Source organism: Tamandua tetradactyla, chromosome 5 (assembly GCF_023851605.1).
Source record: "Tamandua tetradactyla isolate mTamTet1 chromosome 5, mTamTet1.pri, whole genome shotgun sequence".
NCBI classification, from domain to species: domain Eukaryota; kingdom Metazoa; phylum Chordata; class Mammalia; order Pilosa; family Myrmecophagidae; genus Tamandua; species Tamandua tetradactyla.
The window spans coordinates 73,460,684-73,481,335 of NC_135331.1; the positions used below are offsets into that span (position 1 = coordinate 73,460,684).

The window sequence follows — 20,652 nt, forward strand, 5'->3', positions numbered from 1 at the left end:
GAGAATTATCACATAGAAAATTTTAAATAACTGTGATAAATATGTTAAATTTCTAGCAAAAAAGGTGGTGTGTTGTGGTTTGGAGCTGGATGTACTCCAGAAAAACACGATCTGAAATTTAATTCATTCCTATGGGAGTGAGCCCATTGAAAGTAAGACCTTTAGATGAAGTTACCTCAATTAATGTGGGATGTAACTCAGGATAAACCTCAGTCCTATTACTGCAGTCCCTTATAAGTTGAATAAAATTCAGACAGCGAGAGGGAGAAAGCCACAGAGGGAGCAGCCAAATGCTGCGTATCAACAGTACTTGGAAGAGAAAGGAATGACCAGGACATGCCACTGTGTGCCTTGCCATGTGGCAAGCTAAGGACCAAGGTCGCCAGCAGGAGCCCCAGGATGCCACAGTTTCCCACGAGAAACTATTGCCTCTGTGATGCCTTAGTTTGGTCATTTCCCAGCCTCAAGCTGTGAGTGAATGAATTTCCATTTTTTGAATCAAACCATTATATGGTATTTGCTTTGGCAGCCAAGGAAACTGAAACAGATAATAAACATGCATGAAGGTGAATTTGAGCAGAGAAGTAAAAACTGAGAAAAAGAATGAAATAGAAATGTTATAAATGATATATATCATACATGAAGTATGTGCTTGATATGTTTAAAAGAAGACTGAATACATCAAAGAAAAGACTTGGTGAACTAGAAGACAGGATGAGAAAAATTATACATTTTATTTATTCAGAAGCAGTTCCCATATAAAAGATTTGAACAACACTATCAATCAACTTGATCTAATTGACATTTATAAAGCACTATAAACCACAACTACAGAATATTCATTATTTCCAAGTTCAAGCAGGATTTTCATAGGCTGGGTCACAAACGGAGTGTCAATAAATATAAAATAATGGAAATAGTACAGAGATATTCTTTGAGAAATGATATGAAGTTAGAAATTAGTAATTATTAGACATTTAGAAAATCCTCAATATTTGGAAATAAAGCATCATATTACTAAAGAACACACAGGTCAAAGAAAAAAATCCAGGGAAATTATAAAATATTTTGAATGAAAAAGCAATGAAATTAGAGCATTTAAAATTTCTTAGGATGCAACAAATGTACTGCTTATTTGAGAAATTTCTAGGTTTAAATGCCCATATTAGCAAAGAAGATAGGTGTAAAATAAATGATGTAAGCTTCCTCATAAGCTAAGGGAGGGAAACCAAAGTATAAAGAAGAACAGGAATAATAAAAAATTAGAATGGAAGTTAATGAAATAGAAAAAGTAATCATTAATTGTCTAGTAAGACTGATGAGAGAGGGAGGGAGAGGGAGACAGAGAGGGAGAACAAAATTTGCCAAATTCAGGAATGAAAGATGGGATCTAACATCTGAGCCTATTAAAAGAGAAAAGAGGGGATATTATGAATAAGTTTTGGTTTTTTTTTTGCTTGGACAGGCACGCAGAATTGAACCCGGGTCTTCAACATGGCAGGCGAGCATTCTGCCTGCTGAGCCACCATGGCCCGCCCTATTATGATCAATTTTTACAATATTTGACAATCTAGATGAAACGAAAAATTCCTTGAGAGGCACTAACTTTCCCAAACCGACACAAAAAAGGGGCAAGAAGGATATCTTTAGCTTGAAGGAAACGTCCCCTATCTAGGAAGATTGTTTTTCTTTGAGGTATACTTTGAAGAATAAAATGGCAATCATGTAACCATGTTACATTATTCCAAACTAGAAAAATCCTTTGATTTGTAAGTATTTATTCAGAGTAGTTTTTATCTGTGCCTCACATGAAGGTTCTTTTACAAAGGGCAAAGTCTTCAATTTTATAATTATTTCTGAAAGGAGGAGAAACAAGAATCAAGTCTCATTTGGAATGGAAATCTTGAGGTCTGCTGTTAGAAGTATCCTCACAGGCTAGTGCAGAAAAACCATGGAAGGGGAGGAACTGTGCGGGTTGAGTGGTGGTGCTGCAAAGGTCATGTCCCCTAGAACCTGTGAATGTGGACCTATTTGGAAAAAGGGTCTCTGCAGATGTAATTAAGCTAAAGATAGTGAGATGAGAGCAACCTGCGTTTCCTAGGCAGGCCCTAAATCCCAGGACAAGTGTCTTTTTTTATCTGACTGAAGGAGAGAAAGCACACCGAGCAGGAGGCCATGTGAAGGCAGAGGCAGACGTACATGAGTTATGTAGCCACCATCTGAGGAATGCCTGGAGCCACCCAGAAGTGGAAGAGGCAAGGGAGGCTTCTCCTTTGGAACCTCAGGAAATTAATATAGGGGCTCAGGGCCAGCCGTTGCTGATTTTTATAGACAGCAGAGAAGTTGCCTGAACCAAGCTTGGTGCCACAGATGCAGGAAGTCAGTGATTGGTTTCAGAAAGGGGTTGCTTGCCTCCCAGATATTTTTCTGTCTTATAAGCTGATACATGGTTTTGAGTTAAGTAATAAAGAGTATTATGGGTTCAGAGAACTCTGTTCAGGAGTGAATGGAAAATAACAGTGATTATAAATATTTTTTTTCTTTCCTAATGTGAATGATGCTGCATTTGTCACTAGCAAAAGTACAGTGTCAGCAAGTTGATTGTTCTTCCCTCTTCTTTTTTCAGTAAAAAATAGAGAGTTCTCAAGAAAGTTTAAAAGATATGATATATAAAGAGACGAGTTATTTATAGCTCTTAAAGAGTTACGAGAACTCTTTATAGACTTAAGGAATGTGATCTTAAATTTTGGGGGTTGGTAAATGGCACTTTGTACATGACCTCAGTCATTTTTAAGTCAACTTAATATAACCAACCTTTGTGGAGTTCCTTCTCATTAGACAGCTCTTTATGCTACATATTGTCTACTGTTATTCTTTTCATGATGGCAGCAGGTACAGAAATATTAACAAATATTGCTCACTTGTTTCACTGTAGGGAATGATTAATGTTTATTAAGAAAGCTTGATAGTTTGGCAACAGCTATTCACTTATCTTATTTACTATCAAAATATTAACTAAAAGCATTTATTATAAAAGACTTAATTTATGAAATACTCTAGGAGCATTTTTATTATTTGTTTCTTTGCTATTTTCTCTAAGCTTTCCCTACCTTTTAATAATAATATTTTTATTGACAAATCTTCACACACATATGGTCCATCCTAAGTATACAATCAGTGGCTCACAATATCATCACATAGATGTGTATTCATCACCTTGATCATTTTTAGAATATTTGCCTCATTCTAGAAAAAGAAATAAAAAGAAAAAAAGAAAAAAATCATATATCCCATACCCTTCACCCCTCCCTCTCATTGACCACTAGCGTTTCAGTATACCCAATTTTTCCCCCTTACCCCCTCCTATTCCTTTGTTTATCTATCCTTATTTTTTTACTCACTTGTCCATACCCTGGATAAAAGGAGCATCAGACACAAGGTTTTCACAATCACACGGTCACATTGTAAAAACTATGTCATTATGCACCCATCTTTAAGAATCAAGGCTACTGGAACACAGTTCAACAGTTTCAGGTACTTCCCTCCAGCCACTCCAATACACCATAAACTAAAAAAGGATATCTATGTAATGCATGATAACCTCCAGGATAGCCTCTCGACTCTGAAACCTCTCAGCCACTGAGGCTTTATTTTGTCTCATTTTTCTCTTCTCCCATTTGGTTAAGATGGCTTTCCCAGTCCCATGATTCTGGAACCTGGCTAATCCCCAGGAGTCCTGTCCCACTTTGCCAGGGAAATTTACACCCCTGGGAGTCATGTCTCATATAGTGGGAAGGGAGTGAGTTCACCTGCTGAATTGGCTTAAGGAGGGAGTACACATCTGAACAACAAAAGAGGTTCTCTGGGAGTGACTTTTAGGCATAATTATACTTAGGCTTAGCTTCGCCTTTGTGGGAATAAATTTCATAGGGGCAAACCCCAAATAATATTTGTCTTTTTATTTCTAACATTTCATTCAACACACTGTCTTCTAGGTTCATTCACTTAGATGCATGCCTCACAACTTCATTCCTTCTTGCGGACACTCAGTATTTCATTGTATGTATACACATAGATAACCCGTCCTTCCCTCAGTTGTTGAACCTTTAGGCTACCATTACAAATTGTGAACACTGGCATCAAAACAGTGTGCAAATGTCCATTCGCATTCCCACTCTCAATTCCTCCAGGTATATACTGAGCAATGGGGTTTCAGGATCATATGACAACCCCACCCCTGGCTTCCAGTGGAACCACCACACTGCCCTCCAAGGGGCTGCACCTCTCAGCTTCTCTGCCAACAGTGAATAGATACATCTCTCTTTTTACGTTTTCTCTAGTGCTTGTTTCTCTCTGATCATTTTTATTCAGTTTTATTCAAACATTATACAGTCCAACCTAAGTAAAAAATTCAGTGGTTCCTGGTATAATCACATAGCCATGCCTTTGCCTCTGTAATCTATATGAAGACATTAACTTTTCTTCTGCAAAGAAACTATACCCCTCCCCCATTCCTCCCACTTGTTGACATTTAGCTTTGTCATAATGCCTTTGATACATTCAGTGGAGCCATATTGCATTGCTTCCCCTGCCTCTTGATATGCCTAGTGTAAAAATAACATAAACACAGGATATTTAATTAGTGATATTAATGAGTAAGATAAGCACATATTGAATGATTAGTAGATGAAAGAGGGCTAAATATATGAGAAAGATTATCTTGAAGAAAGCTAGAATATGAACATTGGATCTTATGGAAGTATTTTTTTTAGCATCTAAGAACTTTAATACAGCAAATAGATCATGGACTAATTGAAATGATAAACATTATTTAAGGCTTATACTACAGTTATTATTCCTATTCTAAAGTACTTTACAGCACATACACATGCATGTACTCACACATAAACACACTAGAGCCAATGTCTTGTATTGACTTCTTAACAACTATTTAGTGATTTCTGTAAAATCATTTGGAGTTTTGTTTTTTCATTTTTTGCATTTGAGTTGCATTAAGATTTCTAATGTTTCTTCCAGGTCTAAAAGCAGGATCTTAATCAATATGAATAGAACTGTAGAAGTGCCCTCAATGTTTCAATAATGCCAATTCCATGTACTTTCTTAGAACCTGAAAATATAATTATAATGTAAAATTGATCACAAAAAATAATATTGCTAATATTATTTCACATTTGACCCTTGGGCTGTTGCGCATGTTTAAATTCCATATTATCTCAGGCATTTTTTTTTTACTTTGAAAAGTTTTGAGAATATTATGTTTCAAAATTATGGCTATAATTACCTTTTTCCTCAATCCAGTGTGTTTTTTTCCGTCCAGCACTTTATGAATGTTCATGGCATTCAAACCCTACCAGTATTTGTTATATTAATTTTGAGTATTTTTGTATATGTTCTCTAGTTGCAAAAATGAGAGTATTCCCTGAGAAGGTACATGTGAGACTTTTAAAATTTGATTTTGTTTAGACTAAACAGGAGCTCTTTGATAATATCCTTTACACTGTCCATGGGGTTTATGCTATAGGATGGGAGATGGAGAAAATCCTTTCCAAATACTTAAAAAACACAGAATTCTGGGTTATGAGGCGCTTTGGCAGTAGGAGGTGACATGGCATTGTAACGAAGAGTATGAGCTGTGGAGTGAGATAAATTGATTTGAACCCAAGTTCTATAACTTACTTTTCGTTATAACATTGGGCTGCCTGACCTCTTTGGTCTCATTTCCTCCATTGGTAGAAGTAGTGCAATAAGACTTTCAACCTCATTGGTGTGTGTGATTAGCTTCAGTGACATGGACAGAGCCCTTAATAGTGCTAAACACTGTTAGTCTACTGATCCCAGGCCACGTTCATGGTGTACCAACTGCAGCAAATGCACGTGTTGAATGTTCTTGTCTAATCCGATTTGACTAAAGTTATGCGAACAAAATATTTTTAATGATCGTTTCTGAAAGGAATGCAATAGAATCTATTTTGGTAAGATAGTGAGTTGAGGTTACTCAACTCAATCTAATCTATAACCAAAAGAACATGATTTTCTACTCTTTTCCTTTCCCACTGTATGCACTAAGATTGTCTTTCACCATATTCACAGTTCACATCCTACCTTCTGTTTTCTGCATCACTTCACTGAGCTTGAACTTCTACCTTTTAATTCATGGTCTTTTACTTTCCCCCCAATTTAAATCTCTCCTTTCTTCTGGATCCTTCCTCTCAGATTAAAAGTGTATCCATGTTTATCGTATCTAAAACACAAATGAATAAAATTTTTCCTCAATTTTTTAGCTCTATATTTTTTAGCTTCTATATTTCTCAAACTAATCTTGATTTCTAAAGAGGACAAGCTACGAAATCAAGCACCATGTTCTATGTTAGCACAGTCCCTGGAAAATAATGTATTAATTGAGTATTTTTCAAATGATGAAATAAAGAGAAACCAGAAGCAAAGCATGGTATGACAAGAGATAGGTAAAGGGGCAAGGGAAAGAAGGAGAATTACATTGGAGAATAAGGCACACATTGGTAATTTTAAATTAATATATTCTGTCATCGAATAGCTGAAAGTTCAATAAAACATCATTAATTATAATTCCCAATTGTAATCCTGATGGGGTCATTCAATTTGAGGCTGGCTAATATTTTACCTTTTCACTCTTTATGAAGTTTTGCTTTGCTAGGTAAACTAATGAGATAAAATTATTTTAAGAAGTTTTAAAAATCTCATGAAGCAAACCTTTTAAGGACTTCAATTAGAGCTTAATTATTGAATGAAAATGAATACAGTAAATTATCAATGTCATACTTTCACTGAAGTAAGTCATATCTGTTGGTAAAAATAAACATTTAAATACAAACTGACTGCTGTTTCTTATAGGATCATAGCTGGGACTTTGGATTTCCTCTAGTTAGACATCCTAATATAATCATATATCCTCTATATATTATCCCTGGAAAGCCTTATTGCTGACATCACCATCATCACCACCACATTATTACTGCCCGCCTCCAGCAGGAGTTCTTCTCCAGTCTCTACATTCCTCCAGAGCTCTGAGCAAGTGGAATCAGTCCTTCTAGTCACTGAACCTCTGGATAGGTTTTCAGGGAATGTCTTGCATTACCATGTCGATGGTATTATCTAGCAAAACCAAAATTATAACTTATGTCTTTGTCGACATCCCCAAGACCTCGAGAAAATCCTATTGATAAGCAAAATTCAGGTTTTAGATGTCTTAGAGAAAGGGAAACTTGCCACCTTGGCTGAATCAAAGTGGGGAAGTTATGAAAAGGTATTTATAGAATTTTAAGCATGGCCTATGTAATTTTATGGCAAGTCTTATAAAATGGGGTGCCAGTTTGGACTAGGTAGGGTTTATGATGTATTGATTTTAGATTGATTGGCACAGAGAGGAAAGAAACATGAAACAAGTTTTGATAAACATAGGTTAGTCTTCAGAAGTTAGGTTGTTTGGTTACTTTGGATACTTAGTATCCAAAGGTAGGTGTATGCTAGAGCAATAAAAATGTTTACTCTTGCATCATTTTAGTATTGTTTAACATAGGCAATGAAAAGTATGCCTGGTTCCAGAATAGTTTAACATAGAGAATTGGAATTATTAGAAACTGAAAGCCTGTCACTGTTATCATCCTTTCTTTCCCGCCTTTGATATCCCAAAGTCGTCTGTTCTCCTGTTGGAGAGCTCTAATAAATAGCCGTTTTAAAATTCAGCTTAAATTTGCTAACCTCTAGCAGTCAGTCATTGGTGAATCTCTATTTCCCAAGATAGCCTTCAGACAAAATCTCTCTCTCTCTATTTTTTTATAGATTAAACTAGATATATATATCAGCTACCTTCTAACAACCCACACATGTGTCCTTTGTTTTCTAGACAAATAATCCTTAAACTTTCTCAAGTTAAAGCTATATTTATATGTTTAAATAATAATAATTTTACAGGGTGCTGATAATTTTGATAACTACAACAGCATTGTTACAGATAATGATATTATCAACATATATCTTCCTGCTATCTGAAATCTGGCTACATCTGCAAAAATGAATTGATATAGTAATGGATTTATTTCAATTATCTTAACATTAAAACTTTGTTGCAATGTGTTACCACTTTATTGTGAGTCTCATCACCGATATCTTATTATTTTTTTGTACTTAATTTTGTAATATTTATAATTGCATTCACATTTTTGCATAGGCTTTCTAATTGATAATCATGTTTATCCAAAATATTCCATTTGGATAATCAGCCTTAAAGCATGTATTTTAATATGCAAAATAGAGAAAGGATTTTCAATATGGGTTTTGTTGTCAAAGTGTCTTACTCAACATGTAAGTCTGCATTTGAAAAAAAAAAATAAAGCAGGACGAAACTGTCAAGGATTATCTCAGTAAGAGAACTTTTCTTTTGTAAATACATATAATGTCAGGAATTAGAGAATTCTACTCGTATTTTAATTTAAATAATCTGCGATGGTTTAATTAGATCAGTAGAATGAAGTTCAGCAATCAACAAAACCTTAAAGCAATTTAGAGTCCTTTTGAATCTTTAAAGAAAATCCAATAAGCACTTAAAGAACAAATCAATGAATAGTTTTAAATGTTTCTCTTCTGATTTGCCACAGGGTCCAAGTTTTCTCTCTGAGGCTGTTTTTCCTAAATGTGCAATAACAATTGAAGAAATGGATCCTCTTTTCAACCTCCATGAAACCATTACCAAGGTAAGGGAAAATGCACTCATGAATAGAATAGGAAGAAAGAAATAACTAATTTTTTGTGTGTGGGGGTGGGTGAAAAGAACATAACCAATCAAGAGAAAAAAATGTATTTTTACTTGTAGATTAAACTAGAAGAATTTTAGTATCTCCTATTGTTATACTAAAGAGTAGAGGAAATAAGCAACTCATCCATGATCACACAGAGCCATAATCGATGACTTGTTTTTGAAATCAATCCTTGCTAAAACAATTTTTTTCCATTAATCTGAATGTCAATTTGTTGGATATTCTCAAGTATACATCTACATTTTAGATTAAGGGCCATATGAAGTGGGTGTTTAAATTTTAGTATCTTCAAAATTTTGTTTCAATATTTAAGGTACTTGCTTGTTTGTGGTACATTTTAGGTACAGTAAAAAATTGCTCTTTTTTAATGAAAAAAAGTATATTGAATTTATAGTAGGGTAAGGTTTTACTCTATGATTGCCATACGTACATTTTTAGTGTATTTTTTAACTGTGAATTTTATAATATGGAGAGAATTAAATTTTACAGTATAGCACAAATAAATTTAATGTTCTTGATATCATATATCATATCATATGTTTAATAATTATTTGTTTTACCTGACATAACTTGCCTTTTTGGAGACAGAGTTGGTAGAGAATATTGTTATCTTGGTACAATTTAAATAATCCACATTTATTTATGCTTATGAGAGATTTATTCCTTCTTAAATCTTTTTAAGTGAACTTCTGCAAGACTGGTTTACTCCTTTAGAAATAGGAAACAAGCTAGTGTAAGAACTGAGCTCAATGAGTGAGAATAAATGAACCCAAAATACTAAGATTAGAGTTCTAGATATGTCTCTGACACTAAAGACCTGTGTGCATTTCTTTTTTTCCCTCATCCTTGGAAATAAGAGGAGTTTGGATTACATGTTACCTGATGTTCTTTGGCACTCAAAATATCTGATTCTTAACTATACATGTTTCAGCCTTTCCTTTCTGATTGAGCCTAGTTTATTGATTTAGTTTTTAATGTCTTTGTCCTTTGATCATCCAGTGCATCCATTATTTGACTGGGATATAGCAAGATAGAAGTGACCTCATAAAATCCTTCAGCATAAAAATATTAACTGTAGCCCTTATACTTGGAAATTATTTATTAAATGTGTGTTTATTTATGTGTTTATTTCTTAAGATCTTATAGATACTTCAAGTCTAGATTGGTGGTTTTTTGTTTGTTTGTTTTTTTAAGCAAAGTATTATAGGATTTTAGGGCAATGGAATCATAATATTTTCTCCATATGTTCTGCTTTGTTCTGGATATTGAAAATCCAGGACTTTTGTGGAAGGGGTAATTTTAGACTGTGATAGTATCAGCTATATAATGAGATGAGAGCACCTAGTCATATGCATTCCTCGTTCAGAAAATGCTAGGAATTTTATTTTAGAGTTATAAACACACAGCTGATTGTGGATTTCTAAGGGATTAGCCTGAGAGAAGATCTGGAGGTGGGGATGGGCCAGAAAAGCAGTAGAGGAGAATTGAATATAACCTGAACATATGTAAGAAACCACTACAGACAGAAAAGAAATTAACAATAACAGATTTGTGCATAGATGTTGGTACATATTTCGATGTTGCTATGCATGCATTTGCAAATAGATTTGATGCATAGATTATTAGCTAACATGTAAATGACTGTTTGAAAGAATACTATTCCCATGAAAAAAAACCTGCTTAAGTGCAAAAGCAATGTCAATGACGTCATATATGTTCCCAGGAATGACTCTGTTATTCCATTATCATGTCTACCTGATGGCAACCACTCAGGTGGTTGGAAAAATTAGCTTAATCTTGTCTCACCAATAGCAGGACTTGCAAGATCGTAAAAGTGGGTATTTAATAGATACTTCTTAAAGTCAAATTCTCTTTTTCAACAATAAAGTATCTATTAAGCATCAAGGACTTGAATAGAGCACCTGACTAGGAATTAAGGAGCATGGATTTAGTCTCTCTTAGTTACCATCTTGCTATATATTTAGTAGAATTCTATTTTATTTTCTGTATCAAGGAGTACACATGTTCTGCTTCTGCAGTAGGATTCTGTCAGATTGAAAGTGATGAGCTATACATTTTCCAAAGGAATGCAGTATTTGTCTGTAATTAGGTATAATTATTAACTCATTAAAAAATACTAAGGCTAAAGTCTTCAAAGAAGGCCCTTACCTACATTCTCTGAATTTTGTTTTCACTTTAACGAAAAAAATATGAATAACTTAGATATTAAAATATATAAGTAAACTAATTAAAACTTGAGAATACACTCAAGAGTACAAGAGGAATACAAAATTTAGTTTCTGGAGGAGTTGAGGTTCTTAGAAGACTTCCTTTCACTAAGGAGAATAGCAGTATTATTAAAGACATTTCAGGTATGTAGCACACTCATGTTTCTATATAGTAGTGTGAGCTTGTAGAAATGCTAGGCTTTGAATAAAATGGTTCAGCTGGCCTATCAATTTTGTCGCTGTTAATTATGACAAAATTATATAAAATATGAGAAACAGTTGGTAAAATGATAAAATAACAGTTTATGGTATTATCACATTATATCCCTTTTAATCTTTTTCAAGGAATTAGAAGTAAGATTTGCAAAATGGTAGAGATGTATTCTTCTTTATTTTTCCCAATAAAAGTTTATGTTTAAAAAAAGTTTGTATTTTATATAGCACCATAGCACAATTACATTATTTATATTAGCTAATTAAATAAAATAATTTATATTAATTAATTAAATAAATTTAATACACATATCCATGTCATATAATTTATTACCTCTTTTCAGTGACTTACTCCTTGCATTCTAGACTTTGGTTGTAAATCACAAATATTATCTTACATAAATTAAATTATAATTTCTAAGTAATTGGTGCTTTGCTGATTAAAATTTTATATTTAAATATATATATGGATTTTAAATTACATTCTTAAGCCAAGTAAAATAAACATTTTTGTTAAGCATTCTTTCCCCATTCTTCCTTCCCATTTGCATGGTCTTTTTCTCTCCAAGAGTCTAGATCTTTCTTTTTTGGTATACAACATCTGTCCTAGGAAGGGCTTATGTTTTTCTTTTGTTTTTCTTTTTTTGGCATGGACAGGCACCGGGAATCTATCCTGGGTCTCCGGCATGGCAGGAAAGAACTCTGCCTGCTGAGTCACCATGGCCCACCCTTTCCTTTGTTTTTAAATCATGCAATTTATACACCAAAATGATATATAGCATAATTTATAGCCAAGTTAGGATATAGTGTAAGTCACATATCATGTAATTCACCCATTCTAAATGTACAATTTAATGAGACTTTCAAATTATGCTCATACGTGAGATGTAAGCTTCATGTACTAGTCCTTGAAAATAGTTTGCAGTATTGTCTTGTCACTGGCTTTTTTTTTTTTTTTTTGAGGACTTCTTTTATGTATACATATAAATAAAAGTTTGAATTTATCTTGACACTTGTCTTTTTGATATAAAGCATGGGACCCAAGATAATAATGAATGGGGCTCAATATCAGTGTCAAAAGGCATAATTCATCTTGTCTCCAATAGCAATCGCATGGTACAGGATAATGTGATACATGCTGGCTACAGATTGAATATGTTTTTCTTATCCTCTGTAATTACCTTAAAAATCATGTGTGCTTTTTAATTATTATACAGGCTACATTAATTCCTTTGAGGACTAAACATAAATTAAGTACCAGTATAAATCTTAGCAGCTTAATCCTTTAATAAGTGAATACAAATGGATTCATGTTTTGAAATAGGCTTATTTCCCCTTCTACACTTAAGAATTTTTTAGCTATGTTTCTAAATCATCAATATTTAGCTCATAAGTTGTCATTAGTTATTTATGCATTCCAGTAGCCTATCATAAGCCAACCATGGAGCCAAATATTTGAAATAGAAAAATGGTAAAAAACATGGGAGCAGGCCTAAGGGTGTAAGCAAGTAAAAATCCTCAAAATCATATATTGAAATAGATTATAAGAATGTGGATTAATATAGGAGACAAATAGATGAAGCTTTTGCCTCTGCCTAGGAGAACTGAAGAAGAAGTCATCAGAAAGGCGGCATTTGAGGTAGATTTATGAGATGAAGATATGGTGCTCAGAACAATGGTAGATGCATAAATTAAGATATAGAGCTGGAAAAGAGCATGCTATGTTTGTGGAATTGTAAGTAATGGCAAGTGGTTTGATCCTATGGTTCATACTGGGGGACACAGGGAATACGAAGTAGTAAGAGATGAAGCTGGCAGTAAAGTTTGAAAGGGATCAAATGACAAAAAATCAGGTATGTGGAATTTAACATTGTAATTTTACCTTAACGGCAGTGAGTTCCCCTTGAGAGTTCTTTTAAAAGCAGGGCTGTTTGGAGTATTGTATGAGAAATAATAAGATATATATGTCGGAAAGCAGAAGATAGATTTGAGAGAAATTTATAGGGCTAAATGGCAGGATATATGGTTTACTGGATATGGAACGTGAAGCAGTTTGAAGTTTTAAGGGTAATCTCATTAATTCTAGCTAGGGCAAAATTGATATTTCTAGTAACTAAATGAGGGGCTAGTTGGAAGAAATGACAATAAGTTTGTAGATAGCGGGCACATAGAGTTTTGAAGTGCTATAGGGCACTATATTGAAGAAATTGAATTTGTTTCAATTGAAGAATTGAAGAAATTGAAGAAAACATCAAGGAGGAGGTTGGATATATGAGGTTAGATCTCAGAATGAAGTAGGATCTAGTGATGCACTGTCCAATATAGTAACCAATAATCATGTGTGGGTTTAAATTAAAATTAATTTTAAAATGTCAATCCCTCAATCACTCTAGCCACATTTCACATGCTGAGTGGCCAGTGGCTACTGGACAACACTTTATAAAACATTTCCATTATCACCAATGATGCAGGCTACCCTCCAAACTCTATGCTGAGGACGAAGAACCAAAAGGAAGAAGAGAAAAGGCCCAGAGAAGGGTGGTTTATGAAATCCACAGGCAGAATGTTGAAAAGTATATTCACCCAATGAACTGCTACTCACTCACCAAAATTTTGTAACTGTTTGTAACTTCTTTGACTGTTTTCCTTTTTTTATTCTGCTTTTAACTGGCATAATGTCCTGTATATATTTTATATTTTTGTGGATTTAATATATTTTATTAGCTTTTTATTGACAATTTTTTTCTATACTAGACACTCAATAAAATGAACGAATAAAAAGAAGGAAATAATTTTAAAATCAAATGTAAGAAGGAATGCCATTTGGGATGCTAGAAGAAAGGAACTATAATATAGTAATATGATTTATAGTACTTTTCCTCTGGCATCTCAAATGCTCTATATTATATATGAAAATCTGAGTATGAATGATACATCCAGTGACACAGAAAGTACCTTGTACATGTGGTACCATGGAAACCAGAAAATGACCTAATTCTGCTTGTAAGCTCCCCCAAGAAATAGAACTTTATTCATCTTTTCATAGTTATTCCAATTTTAAGAAAGATGCATTTTCTTATTTTAAATTAGTATAGGCTTTGCAATGGCAATCTGTGCAGGATTTTTAAAAATATTTATCTTAAATTCAGATTATATATATATATTTCTACCTATTCTCATATTTAAACAAGGATCTTTTATATTAAATTGAGTTATAGTATCCCAAAGAGAAAGGAATAGGAATATTCTAGCATATACTCCCATTACATGTGTAAGAAAGTGTCACAGTGAGATTAAATTGTGAAATAAGGGAGTTTTTGTGTAAAACCTACAAATCAAGGTTAGTTATTCTTATATAGTTTGTGTTCTAACAAAGTGGTAATATTTGCCCTTACTTTACAACTATAAATTTTAACCCAGTTTTGCAGTGGTGTGAATAAAGGTTAACAGTGGTGTTTTCAATGATGAAAAACATTTAAATAATTCTAATTTTAACTATTTTGTTTAATATGAATTACATTTGGCTGTCAATCATCCTTTAAAGTTGATTAACCATGATCACTTTTATTAATAGAATATTCCACTAACATACTGTTTTAAATACATGGCTTGTGTATTATGAATCTGTAAGTATTTTTAAATGTCACTATTAAATCATATTTGTACAAGTTGTTAAAATATTAAGATAGTGTTTTAATATTAAGATTCTTAACTGAAAATTTTTAAAAATGTATTTATATTTATAATCATAGAATAGAGAGGCAGATTAAAATACAGAATGATTATATTTCTCTTGAGATTTCGTTCTACATGGTAGCTTTAAAATATATAGCTCAGTTATATAGCTCAGTAGCCTTATATGAAGTAAGAGAAAGGGGAAGAAGCCAAATATCCATTATTCGTTTTATGAATGTCAAAGGTATGTTGTATCCATGAGGCTAATACAATTTCTAGTGCAGTTCTTTAAATGCTTAGAAAACCTGGCTGTGATTTCTAAATGAGTAAATCTGAACATTTTTAATGTATATCTAATTCTGATATGAGAATTTTGTATTCCATTTAGTAAAGCAGTTTAATGATATTCTTTAACCTTGTGAGTATGTGTACATTTGAGGTTGAAAGGTTTTGTTTTTATTTTTTTTTAAATTGGATTTTTTCCTGCTATATCAAATTATCATCAGTAGTTGCAAAATGTTGCCATAAAAACTACATTCCATGTTATCATGGCATGAGCTAAATGAGAAAATATCCCAAATATGTATTTTCAATACAGAGATTATACTTTGTAATAAAAAATGTTGTTTGGAACTACTCAAGAGAGGTGATGGAATATTAAATCCAACTCCTTATACTTTGAAGAAGAAATATTATAGGTGTATATTTTCTTTATAAATGTATAATTAAGTTCAAAATCTTCATTTACTGAAATTGGAGATTGTGCTGGCTGTATTTTCTGTTGCCTATAGTGGTTTGGTAAATTGTTGTTCTTTATAGTCCACAAACAATGTTTCTAAAGGCATGCCTTATGCTATCAGTTTCTTTGTATTTTTTGTGTTTACTACTAAAAAGCAAAGCATTTCACAATATGTCAAAATTTGACTCCCTTTTTAAAGAGAAGTTAAACAGCAACGTCTAGATATTTTATCAATGCTATACCATACTGAGTTATAACTACATATTAGATAGGGATGAGTAGAAATATTGTTATTAACTGAGCATACTTTTTTATGCTTATATGTACATGAAGTTTTCAACATGGACTTGCTGCAGAATATAAATCACATCTCAGAAAAGAAAGCTGTATGATCACCTCTTAATAATATGGCGATCTTTTTTATAAAAATATTTTTATTGTGAAATCTGCACACACATACAGTCCAATTATTTTATACAATCAGTAGTTCACACGATCTTCCCATAGTTGTGTATTCATCACCATGATCAATTTTAACACATTTGCATCACTCCAGAAAAAGAAATAAAAAGAAAAAAGGAAAAACTCATAAATCCCATATTCCTTACCTCTGCCTCTCATTTATCACTAGTATTTCAATCTACCCAATTTATTACCCTTTATCCCCCAATTATTTATTTAATTTTTATCCTTATTTTTTTACTCAACTGTCCATAACCTGGAGAAAAGGAGCATCAGACACAGGCTTTTACAATCACATGATCACACTGTAAAAGCTATTTAGTTATGTAGTCATTTTCAAGAATCAAGGCTACCGGCACACAGTTCAACAGTTTCAGGTACTTCCCTCTAGACACTCCAATATGCCATAAACTAAAAAGGGATGTCTATATAATGCAAAAGAATAGCCTCCAGGATAAACTCTAGAGTCTGTTTGAAATCTCTCAGCTACTGAGATTGTATTTTATCTCATTTCTTTCCTCTCTCTTTTGGTCAAGAAGGCTTTCTCAGTGTCATGATGTCAGGTCCCAGCTCATCCTGGGGATTCATGTCCACACTGCCAGGGAGATTTATACCCCTGGGAATCAGGTCCCATGTAGGAGGGGAGGTCAGTGAGTTAGCTTCTGACCTCTAACTCTGAGTCTCAGGTGTCACTTAACTACCTAAAGTTTCAGGGAATGACCAGGTTATATACAAATAGCTCAGTATAACAGTTACAACTCGGGAATAGATGTGACTACTCTAAGAGCTTACAATCTAGAACCCTTTACAATAGGCCCCAACCTGATAACCAGTGCTCTCAGCTTCCATTCTCCAATTCTGAATAGTATATTTAGTCCATATGAGTGAGGGATGATAATATTTGTCTTTTTCTTTCCGATGTTTCATTCAATATCCTGTCCTTTAGATTCATTCACCTAGTTGCGTGACTCATGACTTCATTCCTTCTTGCAGCTGCACAGTAGCCAGTTGTATGTGTATCCCACAGTTCCCCTTCCATTCCTCAGTCATTGCACCTTTAGGCTGCCTCCATCCATTGAGAGTTGGGAACACTGCCACCACAAACACCAGTGTGCCAATGTCCATCCCTGTCCCCACTCTCAGTACCTCCAGGTATGTACTTAGCAACAGGGTTGCAGGATCATGTGGCAACTCCACCCCTAGCCTCCTGTGGAGCCACCATACTGCCCCCAAGGGGCTGCACCCCTCAGCTTCCCAAGCAACAGTGAATAGGTACATCACCTTTTCCACATTTTCCCTAGCACTTGTTCCCTCTTTTTGAAGAGTTTATTTGCACATCATATAATCCAACCTAAGTAAATAGCCATGGCTTTTGACACCATAATCTATTTGAAGACATTTCCTTTTCTTTCACAAAGAATCCATACCCCTGCTTGTTGGCATTTAGCTTTGGCATAATGCCTCTGTAACATTCAGTGGAAGCACATTACAATGTTACTGTTAACTGTAAACCCCAGCTTGCATTGATAGTTTATTTTTCCCCTTTATACCATCCCACTTTCAACAACTTGCAATGTTGATATTCACTTGTTCTTTCTCATGCAGAAACATGTTTATACTTGTACATTTAATTACCATCATTGACTGCTTTAGATTTTGTGAAGTTATATGGTCAAGTCTTAACCTTCTATCTATTCTTCTAGTATCATATGAGACCCTAAGTTTCCTCTTTCAATGGCACTCATATTCTTCTTTGTTCAATGTACTTACAACATTGTGCTACCATCAGACAGTATTATGATATCTATTTCTAGATCTGTACAATCAATCTTATTGAACATTTTGTACTCCTTCCACATCAAATGCCCATTTCTACCCTCTTTCTATCTCCTGATATCCTGTGTTCTCAACTTTAACTCTCAAAGTCTGCGATAGTTCACATTAGCAAGAACATACAGCTTTTGTCCTTTTGTTTCTGGCTAATTTCACTCAGAACAATGTCCTCACGTTTCATCCACTTTGTTACATACTTCATGACTTTATTCTGTCTTACAGCTGCATAATGTTCCATCGTATATGTGTACCACAGCTTGTTTAGCTAGTCGTCTGTTGATGGAAATTTGGGCTGATTCCATCTTTTGGCAATTGTAAATAATGTTGCAATAAGCATTAGTGTGCAAACATCCCTTTGTGTTTTTACCTTCAGGTCCTCTGAAAATATACCTAGTAATGGGATTGCTGGGTCATATGGCAATTCTATACTTAGCTTTCTGAGAAACCACCAAACCACCATGCAGAGCAGTTAACCATTTTACATTCCCACCAACAGTGGATAAGTGTGCCTCTCTCTCCACATCCTCTCCAGCACTTGTAGTTTTCTGTTGTTTTTTTTTTTTCTTCTAAATTGCATTCTAGTGGATGTGAGGTGATATCTCACTGTGGTTTTAATTTGCATTTTCCTAATAACCAATGAAGTTGAGCATCTTTTCATGTGCCTTTTAGCCATTTGTATTTCCTCCTCTGAAAAGTGTCAGTTCATGTTTTTTGCCCATTTTTAACCTGTGTTGTTTGCCTTTTTGTTGTTGAGTTGTAGTATCTCTATATAATCTAAATATTAAACTGTTATCTGATATGGGGTTTTCAAATATTGTTTCCCATTGCATAGTGTACTGGTTTGAAAGGATGTACATCCCCTAGAAAAGCCATATTTTAATCTAAATTCCCCTTTTAAAAGCCATTCCGTTTCTGTTATATTGCATTGCGGCAGCTAGCAAACTAGAACAGCTAGCAAACACTCTCCTTACTGGAGAGTGGGGTGCTGCTGCTGCAGTTGGAAAATACCAAACATGTTGGAATGGCTTTTTAAATGGATAAGGGGAAGATTCTGTAAAAGTTGTGAGGTGCTTGATAGAGAAGGCCTAAAATGTTTTAAAGAGAATCTTGGTAGAAATGTGGGCTCTAAAGATACCTCTGATCAGATTCTAGACAGAAATGAGATGTGTGTCATTACAGACTGGAAGGAAGGCGATCCTTGTTTTAAAATGGTAGATAACCTGGCAAAGTTGACTAGTGGCTTTGGCTGGAAGGCAGAGTTTAAAAGCCATGAACCTGGGTATTTAGCAGAAGAGATCTCCTAATTAAATGTGGAAAGTGCAGCCTGGTTTCTCCTCACAACTTATAGTGAAATGTGACAGGAGAGAGAGAAGATGAAACTGAACTCTTGAGTACAAAGAAACCAGAAATTGATGTCCTGGAAAATTCTGGGCCTGCAGAAATAGAGACCCCAAAGAACAGTGCTCCATGTGAAGATTTGACCAGATGTGGAACCAGTCAGCCATCTCAGAGAAAGCCAGGATTGGACATGGAGTTATCCAGGAAAGATTTACGGAAACACCTTATGTCTAATGGGCATGATCCGAGGCTACTGCATAGAAAGCCAATGAGAGTGCTGTGGGGCTTGTAGAAACAGAGCCACTTCCAGCCTGGACTGGGGGGTTCAGAGAAGAGACACATTGGAGGAAAAATAACTTGAGAGGCAAAACCATGGAGCCTGAGTTCTGAAGTCAAGAAGCCTCAGGCCAAGAGAGCGGACCCACTCAAGCCTGTGGTGAGGGTGAGTTTGCCCCAAAGGCATAGGATGGTCCTTCCACCTGGTTGCAGTGGAAGAGTCATGCCGCCTCATGCCTTGGAGGGGTTTGGGGAGAGCCTGGTTGCCACCACATGGAGGGGTTGAGCATGTGCTCCAGTGATGGCAGAGATCCTGGGTGCAGCCCCCATCCTTGGTGAGGGTGGAGCCGAGAAAAGGGTGGTCTCCCAATGCCCCCTAAGGTTGTGTTCAGAGAGTGTCCCGACCCGCAGGACAGTCAACGGGGTCCACCACCTGCTGAGGGAAGAATGGCTATGGGACAGAGAGACACAAGAAGGACAGCAAGACAGGATTCTGATCAAGCTGCAAATTTTATTAAGCAAGCCGGGTGTATATATACCGACTTGGGGAGGGAGTAGGGTATGTGGAGTATTATGATAGGAGGGAGTTCGCGCCCACAGGAAGGGCTGGTTATATAATTGGTGGGGAGTTTGCGCCGGCAGGAAGGTTCCGGCGGGAACCTATTTCCGTGAAGAAACTTGTTGTACTATATAGATGCCATTGCATTAGCCGGGGTGGCCATGTTGGCTCAATCGCTATCTTAGGTTAGCCTCTGGTCCCCAACAAGAGAGAAGCGGGACTCTGCATAGGCCCTTGGAAAGAGTGAGACTGCCACTTTCTAAAGCCCCAAGGATAAATGACTCTCAAATCTAATGGGCTTTGCCCTGTGGGTTTTCGAAACTGCTCGGGTCTGGTGACCCCTGGGTTCCTTCCTACCTATGGAAATGGGTATATATACCCCATGACTGTTCCTCCTTTGTATGTTGGCAGTAAATAATTTGTTCTGAGTTTCACAGGTCCAGAGCCAGAAAATAATTTTGCCTTACAACAGACTATGCCCGTAACTAATTTTGATAGGAGTTTGGACTGTTTCTA

General features: G+C 35.1%; 1 protein-coding gene across 23 annotated transcripts in view; it reads left to right on the plus strand.

Annotated features, from left to right (window-relative positions):
- The window catches only part of NAALADL2 (N-acetylated alpha-linked acidic dipeptidase like 2), a 1,514,274-nt gene that overhangs the window by 1,316,269 nt on the left and 177,353 nt on the right, over positions 1 to 20,652 (plus strand). For all 23 annotated transcript variants that reach the window (XM_077161086.1, XM_077161088.1, XM_077161081.1 and 20 more), the window contains one exon: positions 8,655 to 8,750. In XM_077161086.1, coding sequence (XP_077017201.1) covers positions 8,655 to 8,750 — 96 coding nt within the window. The remainder of the gene's footprint in view (positions 1 to 8,654; positions 8,751 to 20,652) is intronic.